Source organism: Pleurodeles waltl, chromosome 7, assembly GCF_031143425.1.
Source record: "Pleurodeles waltl isolate 20211129_DDA chromosome 7, aPleWal1.hap1.20221129, whole genome shotgun sequence".
Taxonomy (NCBI): domain Eukaryota; kingdom Metazoa; phylum Chordata; class Amphibia; order Caudata; family Salamandridae; genus Pleurodeles; species Pleurodeles waltl.
Window position 1 is genome coordinate 76,500,717 of NC_090446.1, and position 19,443 is coordinate 76,520,159.

The window sequence follows — 19,443 nt, forward strand, 5'->3', positions numbered from 1 at the left end:
CAGAAATGGCCTAAATACATTTTGCCCCTCCAGGGGAGCGACCCTTGTCCAAGGGGTCGCTCCCCATCTGTAAAACAAAAAAACAAAAAAATCCCTGGTGCCTAGTGGTTTCTGCCCCCCTTGGGGGCAGATCAGCCGAATCAAAATAGGCTGATCTACCCCCCCAGGGGGGGCAGAAATGGCCTAAAATAATCCCCCCCCCCCCAGGGAGCGACCCTTGCCTAAGGGGACGCTCCCCTTGCGTGAAATTCACGCAAAAAAAAAAACCTCCCTGGCGTCTAATGGTTTCTGCCCCCCTTGGGGGCAGATTGGCCTCATCAAAATAGGCCAATCTGCCCCCAAGGGGGGCAGAAATGGCCTAAATATAATTTGCCCCCTAGGGGAGTGACCCTTGCCTAAGGGGTCGCTCCCCACCTAAAAGAAAAAGAAAACATAACAAAAAGAAAAAAAAAAAAAGAAATGATCCCTGTTGCCTAGAGGTTTCTGCCCCCCCGGGGGCAGATCAGCCTAATAATAGGCCGATCTGCCACCAGGGGGGGCAGAAAAGGCCTTCCCAAATAAATGCCCCCCCTGGGAGTGACCCTTGCCCAAGGGGTCGCTCCTGTTGCGTAAAATGCGCGAAAAAAAAAACTCCCTGGTGTCTAATGGTTTCTGCCCCCCTTGGGGGCAGATTGGCCTCATCAAAATAGGCCAATCTGCCCCCAAGGGGTGCAGAAATGGCCTAAATATATATTGCCCCCTAGGGGAGCGACCCTTGCCTAAAGGGTCGCTCCCCACCTAAAAAAAAAGAAAACATCAGAAAAAAAAACGAAAAAAATAAACTCCCTGGTGCCTAGAGGTTCTGCCCCCCCTGGGGGCAGATCGGCCTAATAATAGGCCAATCTGCCCCCAGGGGGGGCAGAAAAGGCCTTCCTAAAAAAATGCCCCCCCTGGGAGCGACCCTTGCCCAAGGGGTCGCTCCCTTTTGACAGTTTCATTCCAAAAAAAAAAAAACCTGGTGTCTAGAGGGGTTTCAAAAGCCGGATTGTAAGCAATCCGGCTTTTGAAACCCTGTGAGAGACTTCAAAGGGAAGGAAATACATTTCCTTCCCTTTGAAGCCTCTCGGGGCCTCCCCCATGGAATTGAAAGAGAAATGCAAAAGCATTTCTCTTTCAATCGCGCTGGAAGCTCTGCTTCCAGCGCGATGGGGGAGACCCTGTGACTAATCAGCGCGAGCTCGCGCGCTGACGTCACAGGGGGGGTTGGAGGGGTCGGGGTGGGAGGGGAAGGGCTTCCCCTTCCATCCCTGACTTTGGGGGGGTGGGGGGAAGCACACAGAGGGAGCGAGAGCGCTCCCTCTGGGCTGTGTGCCGAGGACGTAGTGGTTACGTCCTCGGCACAGCAGCACTGTGCCGCAGGACGTAACCACTACGTCCGCGGCACAGAAGGGGTTAATGTTTAAAGTCAAATGTGGTTAATTAATATAACCCTGCACAGTGGTTCATTCCAGCTCCCCTTCCCAGCTTCAGATGCTGCTTCTTCAAACATTCTTTGCAGCACATTAGGTGGTGTGATTCAAGAGCAGCTGTGTGCTTGGTCTATAGGGAGAGCAAGAAATAAGGTGATGAGGGAGCACACCATTCATTACACCTTATGTAGTTGGCGCTAATCCAGCCTCTAAATGTTACCAACCAACTCACTCCACTTTTCTTTGCACTGATGCAGTTCTTGAACCTAGATGCAATGAAATTCTCATTGTGTGGCCTACATTTACACATTCACCAGTGTCTTGTGAAGAGTTATTTTAGGTGTATCCAGTTCTGACATGTGTTTCAGACCTGGTGTGCTTTAGCATTATATGCCATGATTTACTACTTTCTGGAAAACTCTAGATCCTTCTGTAGAGGTATCTTTACATCTTTCAAGTGAGGGCTTCACCTAGAGCATATGATTGAGGACACACTTGTGATAGATAATCCTCATCAGGCTCACTCCAATTTGAGAAGATGAAGCAGCTGGAAATGAGCCCTACCACTCCCAGCAGACCATAAATACTCCTGTGAGGTCGATCTGTGTGTGAAATAATGCAGCAACCCCCACAGATATGCCTGTTATATCATAGGCACCCTTGTCAGGTCCGTCCAGGAGTGGAATGATACAGCAGTGAATTATGTATTCCGTAGCTATCCCTAAACGTATAGACACATAGGGTGTACTTCATATTGAAATCAGATGGGCATGAACACCCTATTGGACGTTTAAATGGATTTTATATATATATATATATATATATATATATATATATATATATATATATATATATACACATGTATATATATATATATATATATATATATATATATATATATATATATATATATATATATATATAGTAAATAAGTGGTCTGGGGTCCAAGCAGGTGGTGCAGAATTATGTTAGTGTTTATGGCTCAATAAGATCCTACGATTTAGAATGTGTACTTTTTGAGACTAAATAAATATTTATGCATTTAGCCAATGTTTTTGTATAGATTGATGAGTGCCCAGCAGCTCTGCCATCAATAAAGTTTTGCAAAAACCACGACAGAACAAAACAAGAACTGTCAAAGCCAAAAGGCTGGTGACCAGCACCAGACCTATTGGTTATGCTTATGCTTACTTGCAGTCTGTGGCAAACTTTTTTTCCCTCAATATGCAACCACCTACTAGAAAAAAATAACTATCACAATGCATTATGGGGCATTCATGGCCCCACGCGGGTGACTATGAAATAGAAATATGACAATCACTGGGATTATTTCCGGGTGGTATTACCACCCTATTAACCAACCCTTACAAGTTTGCGATTGGAAACATACACATCCCAAAATTACTGGCCGTTTAGTGCCAGAGAAATTAAGGTGCAGCCTTACTTACCATGAGTCAGCCACACATGAATGGCAGTCATTGGCATGGCAAACACTACTGACCAACCACACTACAGAATTTATTTTCAACAGGGACAGTGAAAATTGGGATTAACAATAGTCAAACTCTGTCCATGTACTGAAAATTGGGAATAACACATTAACTGGACTCCCTGGCCCTCCTCTCCGTTTCAACTCAACAGGAAAACAATGCAGAGAAGTGAATGGAAATGAGGAATAGCCTCCAGGCATGAGCACTGCTCCTGTTGTTCTTGGCAAATGAAAACCACAAGCTTGCAGGTGATCAGGTGAGAAGATGTTAATGGCAAGGGTGAGACCTGCCAAATAGGGCTGTGATTATGGTTTTGCACAAGAAACCTGATCATAAACAAAAAGGCAGCCAGTTTGCCACATTAGTAAATGTCATGCAATTGCCTTGCTGCATCAACTGTCGTGTTTTAATAGTTGGAATGTGTTTAATTGATTATATTAGTTTCATTTAATATGAAATCAACAAGCACACTTAGAAAATAATTAAGGATTTTAGTCACTAAGGACTGGTTTAGAGTGTGGTAGACAGGATAATCTGCCACAAATATGGCAGACATTTCACCTACTTCATTACAAATGCATTGCAGCCTGTGACATTCTACTCGCCACTATGTTATGATAAAATATCCTGTCTGCCAAACTCCAAATAAGCCCCTTACTTGTGACACTGAATCTTTGGGACATATTTATGAGCCCAGTTTTGTAACCCTTGCTCCACACAATGTAGTGCATGTGTGATGCAACTCAAAAATGAGATTTATGAAGCCAGGAAAAGCCACCTTGTGTGGCCCTGAGTGGCTTCATAAATTTAGAGTAAAGCAATGCTGCACAAATCACTACTTTGTGTTACTCCGCCCCAGGGAGGGGAACCATGGGTGTAGCAGGTGAGTTCCCATGCAACATTCATGTTTCAAGGGTGCCTGCATTGGCACTAGGATGCCAAAATGGCTCCAGCAGGGACAAAGGCAGGAATGCACTGTATTCTTTTAAATACTGCCCTTTCCCTGTGATGCAGTGCAGCAAGGTGACTTGCCGTGCTGTACAGTGCCACAATCTCATAAATATGTCCCACTGTTTCAGCATGTCATGTACTACTATGATATTCATTAGTTTGTACTCAGTGACAGTTGTGTTTCTTCCTTGCCCTTGCATCCATTTTTGGGACATGTTTTCTTTAGTTCACATTGGACATCCCAGAGGCTTTGCTGGCAGTTTTACATCATTCCAGAGACCTTTGACACCACCTTGCTCAATGAGGACAGCACACTGCCACCGAAGTGCATGTCTGCCACTGAGGAAGTCTAGAAGGTCCGGTGTCAGATGGTGGACAGTGCATGAGCAGTGCTGACATGCAAGGGAAGAGAATATTTTCCTGTTTGGAAATGTGCCTCAATCAGGGACAGTGGTAGGAAGAAAGGTTCAATTGGCCACTGGATTGCACACTTGTACCAGAAAGCTGTAAGATATTAATTAATGATCTCTCTCTATCTCTCTGCATGGCTGCTGGATTCCTCAGCTATCTCTAGATGTTCAGAGTGGCACTCCCTCTGAACTGCCAGAGGGGCCCTTGCAGGTTGCCCATGGCATGAGTACTGATCATGGGTGGATAAGGTGCACTTACACATAACCAAGAAGGAAATTATTATTACGTATAGTCCCAGTTCCCTCCCTGCAGAATCCTCATCAAAGTCATAAGGAATAGATTTTACTGTCCTAACGCACAGACAAAATAATAGACTTTAGAGAAATGGCCAAAGTTCAATTATGTTTAATTTTATAAATACCGAAAGGATAAAGTGATGTTTAATATCTGTCACAAATCTATTTAAATTTTTTTTTTTTTTAAATAAAGGATAGACTTTGTAGCCTTGGGCATTATACTGTCACTATGCATCTAAGGCCTCACCCTTTTTTCAGTGTCCCATCATACACCAGGGGTGACAGGCCAGTTTATATTTACAGAGATCTCCATTACATTGCTAATCTAAGATCAAGAATGGGGTTCAACTCTCATTTTGGACCTTTCTTTTGCAACAGCAAGCAACATGAATACATTCCCATTGCCTTGCCCTGTCCAAAAAGATACTTCCTCCACTGCATCCTTTTTGAACAAGGTGTTCACCTCTTCTATAAGTAAGTCTTGATGCAAAGGAAAATAATTCTTCAATAGTATAGTGGGTGGAGGAGATTTGAAGTTGAGAGAATATCCATTCCGAACAGTATTCAATACCCCCTTGTCTTTTGTTATGCTGTGCCACTCTTTGATATAGTTTAGGAAACATCCCCCTGTTGGAGTGATTAACAGATAGGAGAAAAGGAAAACCTCATTGTTTTTGTTAAGACTGTCCTGCAATGGCTGATTTTTGTTGGTCTCCTCTGCCTCAAGAAGAACATCTGGGCTAATAGGGCTGCCTTTGATGTTGCTGATGTTGTTGGTGAGGCTGCAGATGAGGTGTTTGAACCTTTTTGGAAAGTATCTTCTGTCATAAAGCTTATAGCGTCTTCTAAATTCTATCCTTTTCTCTAGCCCTACAGCCTTCACTGTGTCTAGGTCATATTTCATTTGGGCGATCTTATCATCAGTGTGAGAACCATAAGAGTATTACCTGAAAAAATAAAGATTTATTATCCTTTGTTGTGCTTCAGGTCTTAAATCTGTTAATCGCAACCAGGCACTGCACCCAAGAAATATTCCATGGCAATATGCATGGGCATTGAGGTCAAAAGCATCAGCTGCTGCACATATACGTTTGTTTGAAATAATCGTGTCCTCTTGTAAGATTTTAATAAAATGTTGCCTGCCCTATCTTGGCAGCTTTTCTACAAATCTCTGAAGTGAGTACCATTGAGCTCTGCCATAACAACCCAGAGAAGCAAATGCACTTGCAGTTTTCAAAGTAGTCGCTGCTGTGCCACATTTCTTTCTTCCTGCTGAGTACTTGTATTTTCTCCCCTTTCTAAGAAGAACAGTGGATAAACGAACTCCTGTATGTGATTTTTTTCACAACTCAACTAATCACAGAATCTGGGGGTGGATTTGGTCTATAAAATAAAGGATCTTGATATGGGGCCCTATATTACTTTGCCAATCTGGAAGGTGCTGACTTTGCACAAGCTGGTGTTAAAAATAATTGCATGGATGCCTCCAATAGACCTGAAACCAAGGGCAATAACAGCCTTGAAGAAGCTCAATGATGGATCGCCTAAGAAATAATTGAAATAAAAGTAGTTGAGTCGAAACAAATATGTTCAGGTTGGCAGCTCCTTTTACCAAAACATAATTAAAAGAATTGATGTCTTCTATTGGAGACACTCTTGCAGGTGGAAAATCCAATAGTGTTGCAGAACAATATTTCATTGAAGAGCATGTGGTGTCTGTTGATGGGGAGTAATGTCTTCATCTGGAGATCCTGTGTGAAGACGATCTTCCACTATGATGCCTGAAACGTCTTAGTGTTAAATATTCTAGATGCTCTAGATCTTCTTCAAAATTTAGATTTGCTATGCCCCCTATTCTGTGGAGTTTCCTTGCCTGCAGGTGAAAGTGGGAACTGGGGAGTCATTGGTGTGGCTATAGTTGGAAAAAACAGAGAGACTCATATCCTGTTGGGAAAGGAGTATATGTGTTATAGTTAGAATTATCTAAGGTAAGTATAACTTGTGCTTGAAGGTAACTATAACTTGCGCCCTCTGCAAGCACTGTTAACTACCCCAGATATTACAGCAATGAAGACATCTTTTATAATATCATTGATAATATCACTGTTGGACCTGGCCTTTTTTGCAGGGTCACCCCCAAACGTTTTGCCTTCTTCCTCCTATTTTTTCTGGCCTGTTTTTGTTGGTTTTAGGACTCTGGGCTCTTTACCACTGCTAACCAATGCTAAAGTACATATGCTCTCTGCGTAAATTGTATTGGTTATTGGTTTTCCCCTGATTGGCATATTTGATTTACTAATAAGTCCCTAGTAAAGTGCACGAGAGGTGCCCAGGGCCTGTAAATCAAATGCTACTAGTGGGCTTGCTACACTGGTTGTGCAGCCCACATGAGTAGCACTTTAAACATGTTTCAGACCTGCCACTGCCTGTGTGTGCTGTCTTGCACTGCCAATTCGACCTGGAAAGTGTACCCACTTGCCAGGCCCAAACCTTCCTTTTTTGTACATGTAAGGCACCCCTAAGGTAGGCCCTAGGCAGCCCTGTGGGCAGGGTGCAGTGTATGTTAAAGGTAGGACATGTTCTGGTGTCTTTTACATGTCCTGACAGTGAAATGCTGCCAAATTCATTTTTCATTCTTGCAAGGCCTATCGCTTTCATTGGTTGACATGGAGGCTGCCTTTAAAAATCTTTTAAGTGAAGTTTCCCTTTGGAGGCAGATAGAGATATGGAGTTTGGGGTTTCTGAACTCACAATTTAAAAATACATGTTTTTGTAAAGTTGTTTTTTAGATTGTCAGTTTGAAAATGCCACTTTTAGGAAGTGGGCATTTTCTTGCTTAACCATTCTGTGCCTCTGCTTGCTTGTGCATTCCACGTCTGGGTCAGACTGACAGTTGGGCTGTTGTGAATTCCCTGTAGACAGTGGCACAAAGGAAGCTGGGGTGTAGCCTGCATATCCTGATGAGTCTAATGGGCTAGACTGGGGAGGGAAGAGCTGACACACTTGAAAAGGCTATGCCTGCCCTCCCACAATGCAGTCTCCAAACCCCTGGTGTGTGTCTGGGACCAGACTTTCCTTTAAAGTTTGCCAACTTCAAAGGCAGAAAGTGGACCCAAAACCCAGATTTTTAGATTACTTCTGTAACTAAGAGGAACCTCTGCCAAGGAGAAGAGCTGAAGAGCTGTAGGAGGAGTACTGCCCCTTTGCCTGTGACTGTGCTTTGCTGGGTTGGCTTGCATTTGCTGCTTTTGTCTGAAAGAGGACAAAGACTGGCTTTTGTGGTATATTCCTGCTTGTGAAGTGTCTCCAAGGGCTTGGGACGAGCTTGCCTCCTGTTTTGAAGTCACAGGTCCATCAAAGACTTTCTCTTCTGGCACCTGGAATCTCTGCTGAGACTCCCACCCTGTCAAAGTGGTGCCCTATCCAGTCTCTGGGCCCTTGAAAGATGAAGCTGGTGGAATCAAGGTGTAAATTCACTTACAGGAGCTGTGCAGACAAAAATTTGATGCACCACCTGCAACGCAACTCTAGAAACAATGCGCCACCTGCATCGTGGCTGCAAAATTGATGCACCCCCTGCATCACGGCTGGCAAATCGGCGCATCACCTGCATCACGGATGGGGAAGCGATGCAACACCCGCTTGTGGCTGCTGAAATTGACGCAAGCACCCCACAGCGCGGTTCCTCACCACCATGCGGCTGGATTTCATGTGCAACATCGCTGGCCAACAAAATCGGCATGAACCTGTCTGGACCTGAGGTGTCCATCTGGAAATCGACGCATTGTTCTCATGAGCAGAGAAAAATGACGCATCGCCTACTCGCCACAGAAGAAATGACGCACGGCCTCGCTGACTTTTCTGACACATGCTCGCCCCTGCGGCTTTATTTTTGACGTAAACCAGTTACTTTGTGCAACAACGCTTCCATTGTTTTCTAATTTAAAAATTCATAACATTACTTGTATATGTTGGATTCTTGTCATTTTGGTCTTGTTTGATTTGGATACATATTGGCTATTTTTCTAAACATGTGTGGTGTTCATTTTGTAGTGTTTTTACTGTATTACTGTGTGTTTTGGTGCAAATACTATACATTGGCTTTGAGAAAAGCCTGACAGCTTGTGACAAGCTACCAAGGCGGTGAGCAGGTGTTATCTTAAAAGTGTATCTCCATTGCCCTAACTAGAGTGAGGGTCCCTGCTTGGACAGAGTGCAAACTGACTGCAAACACCCCTTTCTAACAATCACTGTAACATTTGTTGTAAAATTATTCATAAAGAAACTGTGCATGGCGGGGGCATGAGTTATAGTTACCTTATGACACGAGTTATAGTTATTATAGGTAACTAACTATAACTGGTGAATTTCTATGGTTTTGTACATTTAAGATATGAGCCTACTTATAGCATCCCTGTGACCTTTGTTTTGTGAATTTCTATGTTTTTTTTAAATTCTATTTACTAACTATAACGTCCCAGTAACCTTTGTTTTTTTATTGAATTTCTATGTTTTTTTTAAGTATTGTAATTTTCATTACTATACGTTAATCCAACCAACAGCTGTGGAGGGTGGCGGTTGGTCACAGGGCCAACCCCCTAAAAGCACCCAACCTTGCACCATGCACAGCCTTTGCCTGTGTGCAGCAGAGGTTGCCCGCAAGACCTGCCCTGCAGCCAAATCCTGCGGCCAACCCACTTACCCATCCAACCCCATGCTGTGCACATCCATTTGGCCGTGTGCAGCGGAAGTTGGGTGCGGCCTCTCTGAGTGTCAGAATAGGTGTGAGAGGGTAATCTGGGGATAAGAGTGGCTGTGAGAGTGCCTGTCTGGGGTTGAGTGCATAAATATGGCTGTGTAAGTGTGTGCACAGTTCTGTGAGTGGGTGCATGAGGCTGTCAGTGGCTCTGTGAGTGGGTGTGTGAGAGTCTGAGTGGGTCTGTGAGTTGAGGCGTAACTGTCTGAGTGGGACCATGAGTGGGTGCATATGGGTCTAACTGGGGCTGTGTGTGTTTGCATGAGGGACTCAGTGGGTCTATGAGTAGGTGTGTGAGTGTCTGAGTGGGTCTGTTAGTGGGTGCCTAAGGGTCTGAGTGCGTGTGTTAGTGGGAGAAAAAGATTGAAAGAAAGAGAGAGATAGAAAAAGCATGAGATGGAGAGAGAGTGACTTTTTAGGTTTTGATGTATGATCTACAAGAGGCCTTTTTATTATTTGGTGTAAATCTATTCAGTAGTTTTAGAGAAATAAAAGACAATCCAAATTTGTGTATATAGTGACCCAGAGAATTTGGCAAACCCTCCTGATCTTGTGCTGGTATCTGACTGACTGTTAACACTTCAACAAGGATGTGTTGGCAGCCATGGTGGGACTCAGCTTCAGTCGAGTCCCAGAAAATAGTGTAAAAAAACCAAAACAAAAGGGACAAGGATAGAGTCAAGCTGGTGCTAGGGTCCCAAATGACACCCCCAGAGCTAAAAAAAACATTTTTTTTTAAAATATTCACCACGATTCGCAGCTGATACACAGATCCAGCGAAAATTACAAAAAACAAAACAAGTGCAGGCTCCCGTGCTTGTTTAACTATAGTCCCTAGCTGGGCCAAATCCCAAGGGCATTCATATTTTAATGTGAAGGGGCTGCCCAGTTCCCCCACTGCCCCAGGCACCTCCACCTACCTGGGGCTATGCTTGTTGGAGGGGGCAGCACGACCCCCCCTTGTGGAGCCACTGATGGCCCTGAGGACCTCCCCCACCAGGGTCAGCTCCTGTTATGTCCCGGGGTGCCCACCTGTGGGACATAGCTGTTTGCATTACTTGGTGGGAGCCGTCAGAGTTCCCACCAAGCAAAAGCAAACAAAGTTGGCTTTCTGCAAATAACTCTCCCTTTGAGGAAAGCAGATTTTTCGTCTGTCTTCCCTGCACAAAAATATGCATGTAGGAAAGACAGATGAAAACATTACTTCTACATGCAGGGAGCTGCTTCTTAAAGCAGCTCCTTGCTTGTAGGAGCAATGCTGGCTCTTAGAGGATGTGGAGAGCCAGCTAAGACCGCAGAGGCCTTGAGTCTCCCCTTGCAGTACTGTCACGCTCTCTTTGCACCCACTAAGGAACGAGTCCAACTCAGACCCTCATGCAACCACTCGCAGACCCACTGAGACACTCTTGCCCCAACTCATAGACCCACTGACCCCCTAATACAACCCACTCACGGACCTATGCAGACACTGATGCACCCATTAAGACACCGATGCACACAGTCTCAGACCCAGACAGAGAATCACACAGCTACTCTCATCCCGAGATACACCCTCTTACACCTATTCTCAAAGGGCTGTGTGCATTGTGGCATTGGGTGGTTGTGGACAACCCCTGCCATGTACTGTGAAGGCCGTGCACGGTGCAAGGTTGGGTGCTTATAGGGTGTTGGCCTTAGGGCCTAGCCACAGGCCAGGCACTGTAGCCAACCACTGTGATGCACAGCCAAAGGCCATGGGCGGTGGTGGTTCCATTAATGTATAGTAATGAAAATGAAATTAAAATTAATAAAAATAAAAAAAGCATAGAAATTCAACAAAAAAAAAACAAAGGTTACAGAACCGTATGAAACCATAGAAATTCACCAATTATAGTTACAGTTATCTCAAGTAACTATGGGCCTCATTACGTGCCTGGAGGTCAGTATACCGCCAAACTCACGGATGGTGGTTGGACCCCTGCCAATGTGGTGGTCCGAGTGCCACATTATAACCCTGGCAGTTGGGCCACCAGGGAACCACCAGCTCCACGAGGATCAGAGATCCTGGCTGTCTGGAGGTAGATGGCAGTCCTAATCCGCCAGGGGCACTTGCCATGGGCCCCCTGACCAGCACCATCGCAATGTTCACTATCTGCTTTCCAGACAGTGAACATTGCAAGGATGCTGGTGCACCCTACGGGCTACAGCATTGCTGCTGGCTCGTTTACGAGCCAGAGAAAATGCTATAGACTGTTTTCCATTAGGCTGGCGGGGAAAACCGAGGTTTCTGCCAGCCTAGCTGGAAAACTCTTAATGGGGTCAGCGGGGAGGTAGCCTGTGTGGCAGCAACCTCCCAGGCGGAAGTTCGGCGGACGGTAAAAACCATCAACCAAACTCATAAAAAACCCTATATCTTGTGCCCTAAGGTAACTATAACTTGCACCCTCACCATGCACTGCTAATTATCACAGATATTACAGCAGTCATGAGAACTTCTATAACGTCCTTAAAAGTATAAATGAAACATTGCAGTCAAATGTTTGAAGAAAAACCTGTGCATGGTGGGGCAGGAGTTATAGTTACCTAAGGGCACGAGTTATAGTTACTTGGGATAACTCTAACTATAACTGGTGAATTTCTATTGGTTTGTATGTTTAAAATGTGAGCCTAACCATAACATCCCTGTAACCTTTGGTTTTTTAAAGAGTAGATAAGTATCTATCTATATATATATAAACATATACATATATATATATATATATATATATATATATATATATATATATATATAGAGAGAGAGAGAGAGAGAGAGAGAAAGAGATATTCACTGAAAAAGCCAAAGGTTACAGGGATGTTATAGTTTGAAAATAGAATTTAAAAAACATAGAAATTCACTTAAGAAAAACAAGCATTACAGGGACTTTATAGTTATGCTCACATTTTAAATGTCTGAAATTATAGAAATTCACCTGTTATATTCAGAGTTATCTCAGGTAACTATAACTCATATATATACAGATTTCCTACTGCCTGTCACCAGTAGGTAGTTATAGTTAGGACATAGTTTCAATAGAAAATGCATTTTTTGACTTGGCTATATCTTTGCAGCCGTTTGGCGAATCTTTACAAACTTTTTTTTTTTTAAAGTGTCAATTTGGGTCTTGTTGTGCATGCAAAGTTTTGGATGATCCTTCAAGCGGGGGCCCATAAAAAAAAGGGGGGGGTGTTAAAAATGAATTTCCCATGTTAATTCCCAAAGACTCTTTAGACACGCCTGCAACCCAAATGGCTGGATGGAATTATACTAAATTTGTCAGGAAAGTAGTTTTTGGTCTGCAGATCACATTTGTCCTTATTGAATGTAAATTTGTTCAGTTGTTTTTGCGATATTAAAGGATATCTAAATTTGTATAGCTAAAAGTGTGAATACTTTGCGAATAGTCCCGATCTTGTGCTGAGATTTGAATGGCTGCCAATACTTCAAGCAGGAAGTGTTGGCAGTCATTTTGGGACTCACCTTCAGCCGAGTCCAAAAATAAATGTGAAAAAAAGAAAAGGGGGCAGGGTAGGACTATCCAGGGATCACCCAGGAACCTCACCAGAGCAAAAAGCATTTTTTTTTAATTCACTGCAAAATTCGCAAATTTTGCTGTGAATTTAAAAAAACCTCAAGCATGGTCTCCCGTGCTTGCTTTTTCTTTTGCCCCCAAGGGGCCAGGTCCTGGGGGCATGCTCACTTGTAAAACAAAATTAGGAAGGGATGCACAAGGCTTTCCCCCTGGCATTGTAAAAAGCCTGGGGGACCACCACCTCCCTAGTGCTATGTGTGCTAAATATATGCAGGGGGCTGGATGGACCCACCCTGGGCCCTAGGGACCACTATCTTCCGAGCCTAGATATTAAAATGAATAGTGGGGGCCCTGTGGACCCTCCAGGGGATGACCACCTCCCCTTGGCTATGTTTTAGAAATTCAAGGGGGGGCACATGGACCTCTCCGGGGACAACCACCTCCCCAGGGCCACAAAGTGAAAAACTGTAGAGGGGGCAGAGAGGACCCCCCCTGGCCCTGGGAATGAAAACCTCCCTGCTGCTATTTTATAAATAGGCCCAGGGCAGTGGTTGGATTAACGTATAGTAATTCAAATTACTGTACAATAAAAAACCATAGAAATTAATTGAAAAAAACAAAGGTTACACAGAAGTTATAGTTAGGAAATAGAATTTTTTTTAAAAAACATAAACAATCCCTAAAAAAAAACAAAGGTTATAAGGATGTTATGCTGAGGCTCAGATTTTAAATGTAAAAACAAACACATGACTTCAGCTGTTATAGTTAGAGTTATTTCAAGCAACTGTAACCAATGCCCTAAGGTAAGTATAACTCGCGCACTCGCTCTCTATGGTTTTGTACGTTTAAAATGTGATCCTAACTATAACTTCCCTGTAACCTTTGGTTTATTAGTGACAATATATACTTTTTTTTTCACTAAAAAAATGAAGGTTACAGAAAAGTTATAGTTAGGTTCAGATTTTACACATTCATAATCATACAAATTCAACAGTTATAGTTATATTTTACTATAAAAAAAGGTAACTCGTTTTCTACGGTCACTGTAACTCGCCCCCCGCCATGCAGTTTTCTTATCAATAATTTTATTGCAAATGTTGCAATTATATTATCAATGATGTAGTAGAAGATTTCGTCACAGGTGTAACATGTCTGTATGTGGCAGTGCATAGCTAGGGCTCGGATTATAGCTACCTTTTTCCAGCCAGGCCCTGCGGCCAACCTTCTGTAGGCACCCAATTCCACACCATGTACAGCCTTCTGCCGTGCATGGCAGGAGTTGGATGCAGGGCCTGGCTTAGAGCCAGGCCCTATAGCCCTCACCCAATATTGAGAAAACGTTGGAGAGGTCATGTTGTCTCCCTCCCTGGGCTAATTTTGGCTCCAGGAAACCCACCTGTTGGGGTTCACCCAATTACTCAAAGGGGAGACGGCTGCATGGCCCTTCTCCCAGGCCAAATTCAGTCCCAGGGGCCCCATTCGTTGAGGCCCAGCCCATAACTAAAATGGGAGGGGGGGCACTTGCTCCCCCACCTCAGGCTGATTTTGGTCCAGGGTAGCACATCCCCCGGGCCCTAGCCATTTTGTGAAAGGGGGGGGGCATGTGACCCCCCCTCGCTGGGACAGTTTTGATGACATCCTCTGGAAAAGAAAATGAGGAGGGGACCACATAGCCCCCCTCGCCAGGCCTAATTTGGCCCAAGGATGGCATCCACTGGGACTCAGATAATCATTCGAAGAGGAGGGGGCCGTGTGCCCCCCTCCCGGTGTTGATTTTGGCACCAGGGACCCCATTACCTGGGGCCTGGCCGAATGTTCCTGGGTTCCCTCGCCCCACCCAGGACAACCAGTGTGAACTTGTGGGGATGCTATGGTGACCCTCAATTCCCCAGCGGTTCCTGCCAGCTCGGTGCCTCTAGCAGGAACCGCAGCGCAGCCACATGCAGGGAGCAGCAAGAAATGTTGCTCCCTGCATGTGGGAGCAATTGTTTCTTCTGTTTTCCTGCCTGCTTGATAGCGGGCAGGAAAACAAATGAAAAGTCCACTCTCAGCAAACAAGAGCAGTTTTCCTGCACCTGCCTTCTGGGAGCGGACTTTCTGTTTCCTCTCATTCAGTGGGAGCTGTCAAAGCTCCCACCAAGCAACAGCAAACAACTCTGTCCCAAGGGTGTGGTCCTCTGGATGTAGGGGTCCGTTCCTGGGGGGGCGGCGGTCCCCAGGGCCATTAATATATCCTGGAGGAGGGCCTTTGTATTTGTAGGGCCAACCCAGGGGAGGTAGTGGTCCTCTGGCCCAAAAACAGGTCAGGAGGAAAGGTGTGCTGCACCCTTCCAGTTCGAAATTTGGCCAAGCCTCGGGGAAGTGGTGTTCCCTGGGGCCCTATACAGATAATGAAGGGGGTCCACGTGGTCCCCTTCTGTTTGTTGACTTATCCCTGGGAAGGTGGCAGTCCTTGGGACCATAAACAGCCTTCAGAGGGAGGGTTCGTCCACCTTCAACCACATATAACTTTGGCCTACACCAGGGAGGAGGTGGGTTTGAGAACAGCCATTGGGAAGGTGGTGGCTTGCGTCCCCCAAATTAATAATTTAAAATTGGGCAAGATCTGAGTTTAAAGAAGCAGGAAATTGCACTTGATTTTTTTAAACATTTTTGCAGTGATTTGCGGATCTGACATGAATTTTGTGATAAAATATTCACAAAAAAAAGCTTTTTGGCCCCGGCTGATCCCTGGGGGACCCTGCCACCATGCCTAGGGGATCAAGGGATTACTACCCTACTTCCTTCTCTTTTTTTATTTATTTTTTCTCCTAAAATGTCTGCCAACACTACCTGGCTAAAGTGTTTGCAGCCAATCAGATCTCAGCATGAGGTATGTCGGATCCATGTAGAATCTGTATCCCTAGATATCTATGCTTCTTTTTCCTTTAATACCTCCAAAACTACTGAATGGATTCACACCAAATTCTGTCCAGCGGTTCGGGCTGTATTTGTGTCTGAATTCCCTATTCAAAATTGTATGGGGAAAAAGCATTTTGGGACCCCTACATTTTCTCATCCCACGCTTGACAAAGCACCCAGAAACTTTCAAGAGAGCAGCTGAAGTAAGTGGCAAACTAGTTTGGAAAGTTTTGTGAGGATTTGTCACACAGACCAAACTTATTGGCAAAATAGAAAACACTTTTCCTACGGAAACTAGGTCTTGACTATAACTACCTACTGGTGGCCACCAATCAGTAGGTAATATATATGTCTATCTAAATTTATAGCTATATGTAAATATATATATATATATATATTTATATATATATATATATATATATATATATATATATATATATATATATATATATATATATATTTTTTTTTTATCTATATGTGTATTAGGTATAATAGTTAGGTTCTGAATTTGCTCACACAAAACCTAAGAATTTCAGCAGTGTAGTTAGAGTTATTTCAAGTAACTATAACTTGGGCCCTAAAGTAACTATAACTTGCGCCCCCCTTGCACAGTTTTTTCTTCAATAATTTGACTGCTATATCTTCATTTATATTTAAGATGACGTTATAGAAGTTGTCATGAGTGCTGTAATATCTGAGGCAATTAGCAGTGCATGGCGATGGCGTGACTTATTGTTACTTTAGGGCGCAAGTTATAGTTACTTGAAATAACTCTAACTATAACTGCTAAATTGCTAAGGTTTTGTGCGCGTAAATTCAGAACCTAACTATAATGTCCCTGTAACCTGGCTTTTTCTGTGAATTTCTATGGTTTTTTAGCACACACAAACAGAAATATAAGCAGCACCCTGCACAGCCTTCTGCTGTGTACGACGGTGGCCAACCCTTACACAGCATGGGATTGGATGCAGTGGGTGTTTTTTTTTTTCCACTTTTTCTCTGGAATCTCGAATCCAGTGCCAGATTTGCAAATCTGGGATCTGTGGATCCACCTGTGGACCCGCGGATCGGTTGAAAAAAATAATAATTGGGCCATTGTTTGCCTACAAGGGGTCGACCCGTTTCTGTGTCTTAAGGGGTCAGGATTCCATTATCCTGATCTCATCTGTGTTTTTTCACTAATCTTCTCTAACCGTACAGCCGATGCAACAAACAAAATGGTGGCTGCAATTTGTCTGCCAGGTTGCGGCCAGCCAATCAGGGCCTTGCTCTTACCCCGAATCCGTGAATCAGAATCTGTGAATCCAAATTTGCGGTGCTAGATATCTATATTTTTTAAACTCTAATATCTCAGAAACTACTGAACAGATTTACACCAAACCACAAAAAGCAGAATCTGTGGAACAGAATCTAGCTGCATGCTAAATTTGGTGTAATTCTTTCAGCGGCTTGCGCTGTAGTCAGTATCAAAGGATCTGCTAAAGCGTGTTTTCACCAAGATGTCCTGCAATAATAAGCATTGCTGTGGGCACTATTTTTGCCTTGGTGTAGGTAGAAGGAGGTATTTCAGTAAGTCTAACCTGTGCTCTCAAGGGCTTTAGCAATCCATTTTACCAAAGTGTTGTCAAAGGCAATGTACACTAAAATGTAACAAGTTACTATCATATAATCTTGCAATAAAAAAGAGTGGATAGGGAGAGTGTGCTTGGAGGACAAGAGCAGAAAGGGAGACTTTTGATGTGATGGAAAGCAAGAAAGGAGGGGTATTCCTTACTTCTGTCAGCAAAAACTGGACAAGGACCTGTCTCCTCTGTTTTCTCAACAGCTTTCTTGATTTTGCAGTTTGTCAAGATCTTTAGACCGCTTTGCTGTTCCAGAAAGAATACGCAGGTTAGTGAACAGGCAGGGAGGAGAATTACCACAAATTAAATTCTAACAACCAGCCCACTTCTCTTCACTTTGATGATGAAAGGCACAGCATTGTTCTTCTGTTTGATTCTATAAATTATTGCTCTCCACCCCTCATTCCTTTCAAACTTCACTTCCATCTCCATCTTCTTCTGTTACCTCATGTTCAGCAAAGAAGCCCATTTCCTTCAGTCACTGCAATCATGGTCTCTCATGGCTAATTTCAGACATATGAATCCATTGCTGAACCGTCTTGCAATGCACTGAACCCAACTGCTAATTCTTAGGGTTTGGTAAATGAACACCACCTACTGTAGTGGGAACATTGTCTGTGAAATGGCTCCTGTATTAAGGCAGCTATTGATCCTTCCAGCTTTGGTGTTATGGCGGAGCCTCTGTGGTAGAGGTGCGGGTCCATTTTCAGGACATACATATTAAGTGGCACTCATACTCTGGACGTTTTCTCCCAAAATATGTGACCGCCATGGTTTCCATGCCAGTCCTGGACAGAAAGGACACTAGTATATGTTGTTTGACCAGCCACTCCACATTGGTAGCTTTGTCAGATACCATGGCAGCAACACCAAGTATGTCAATTGAGTGTTCCCAAGTATAAAAGTGACAGAGGTTCCACCATCCGGAATACAACCTTCAGTGATCATTTAAGTAAGGTGGCAAAAGAAATCAGAGGTGGGAGGAGAGAATATTTGCCTTTTTGATGGAAATCCCATTTTGCCCCTCCTTTAAGTGAATCATTTTGTTTCATTTAAGCACTACCATTTCAACCTCTATAAGATGTACTTATTTTGAAAAAACCCAAGAGCATTGATCACAGGATTTATCTTTGCTGTTTACTGTGCAACAGTGTTTATAAGCTCCCTATATGGCATGCTGAGATTGGCTTGGCCAATAAGAATAGTGAGTATGTTAGCATTTACCCTTGCTGCTTACCTGTACTCTTAGTACAGTGAAAGGTTAAAGCAGGTCCAAGAAGTAGGCAGGAACATTAGGCACTAGGTGTATGTGCCTACATTAGTTGAATAGGGTTGTGAGTGCGCTGCAAAAACTTGCCTTACTACACACTTACTTTTGGGCATTAATAGCTGTTATTTCCCTTTCTCCAATCTAATAGGCATCTCTAGGTATATTGTGTTTCTTGTTTAGACCTACCATGGGATTATTATTACCTACATGTATTTACTTCTTACAGGCAAAACTGCTGTCCCTCAAATTGAGACTCAGGATTGAACAATGTATCAATAAAGGTGATGTACAAATGCATAATTGTGATCCACTGAAGCTGTCTGCACCCATTTACAATGAAGACTGTAAAGCAAGAATAAAAAGAGGTATGGCGGCACCTTGAAGAGATAGAAGACATCAATATCCGGAGGACGGTAAGGTATCCAGTTCTGGAAGGCTTTTTCTGCCAGGGGTTCAACAACAGGAGTCCAGCAGGGATCATAGTACATAAACTCATCCACTTCACTGGGGTAGCCAGTCCGGTCGCTGTATGGGAACATGGCATACACCTAGAATGCATACAGGAAGGAAACAGCATTGTTATTTCTGGGAATAGGAGGCAGCGGGAGAAGGAAGAGAAAAAGGGACAAATTTATGTAGGCCATGTTCAGTTCTTGAAAAGCCTCTGGGAATGGCCCCCCAATGTTACAGCCCTCTTTGCAGATATCCCCTCTCATCGTAAGCACACCAGAGGCATTTTAGGAGTCTGAA

General features: G+C 43.8%; 1 protein-coding gene across 2 annotated transcripts in view; it reads right to left on the bottom strand.

The window, feature by feature from the left end:
- The window catches only part of LOC138303675 (alpha-2-macroglobulin-like protein 1), a 599,538-nt gene that overhangs the window by 275,085 nt on the left and 305,010 nt on the right, over positions 1 to 19,443 (bottom strand). For both annotated transcript variants that reach the window (XM_069242992.1, XM_069242993.1), the window contains exons 16-17: positions 19,071 to 19,241; positions 17,576 to 17,669 (exon numbers count right to left, since the gene is read on the bottom strand). In XM_069242992.1, coding sequence (XP_069099093.1) covers positions 17,576 to 17,669; positions 19,071 to 19,241 — 265 coding nt within the window. The remainder of the gene's footprint in view (positions 1 to 17,575; positions 17,670 to 19,070; positions 19,242 to 19,443) is intronic.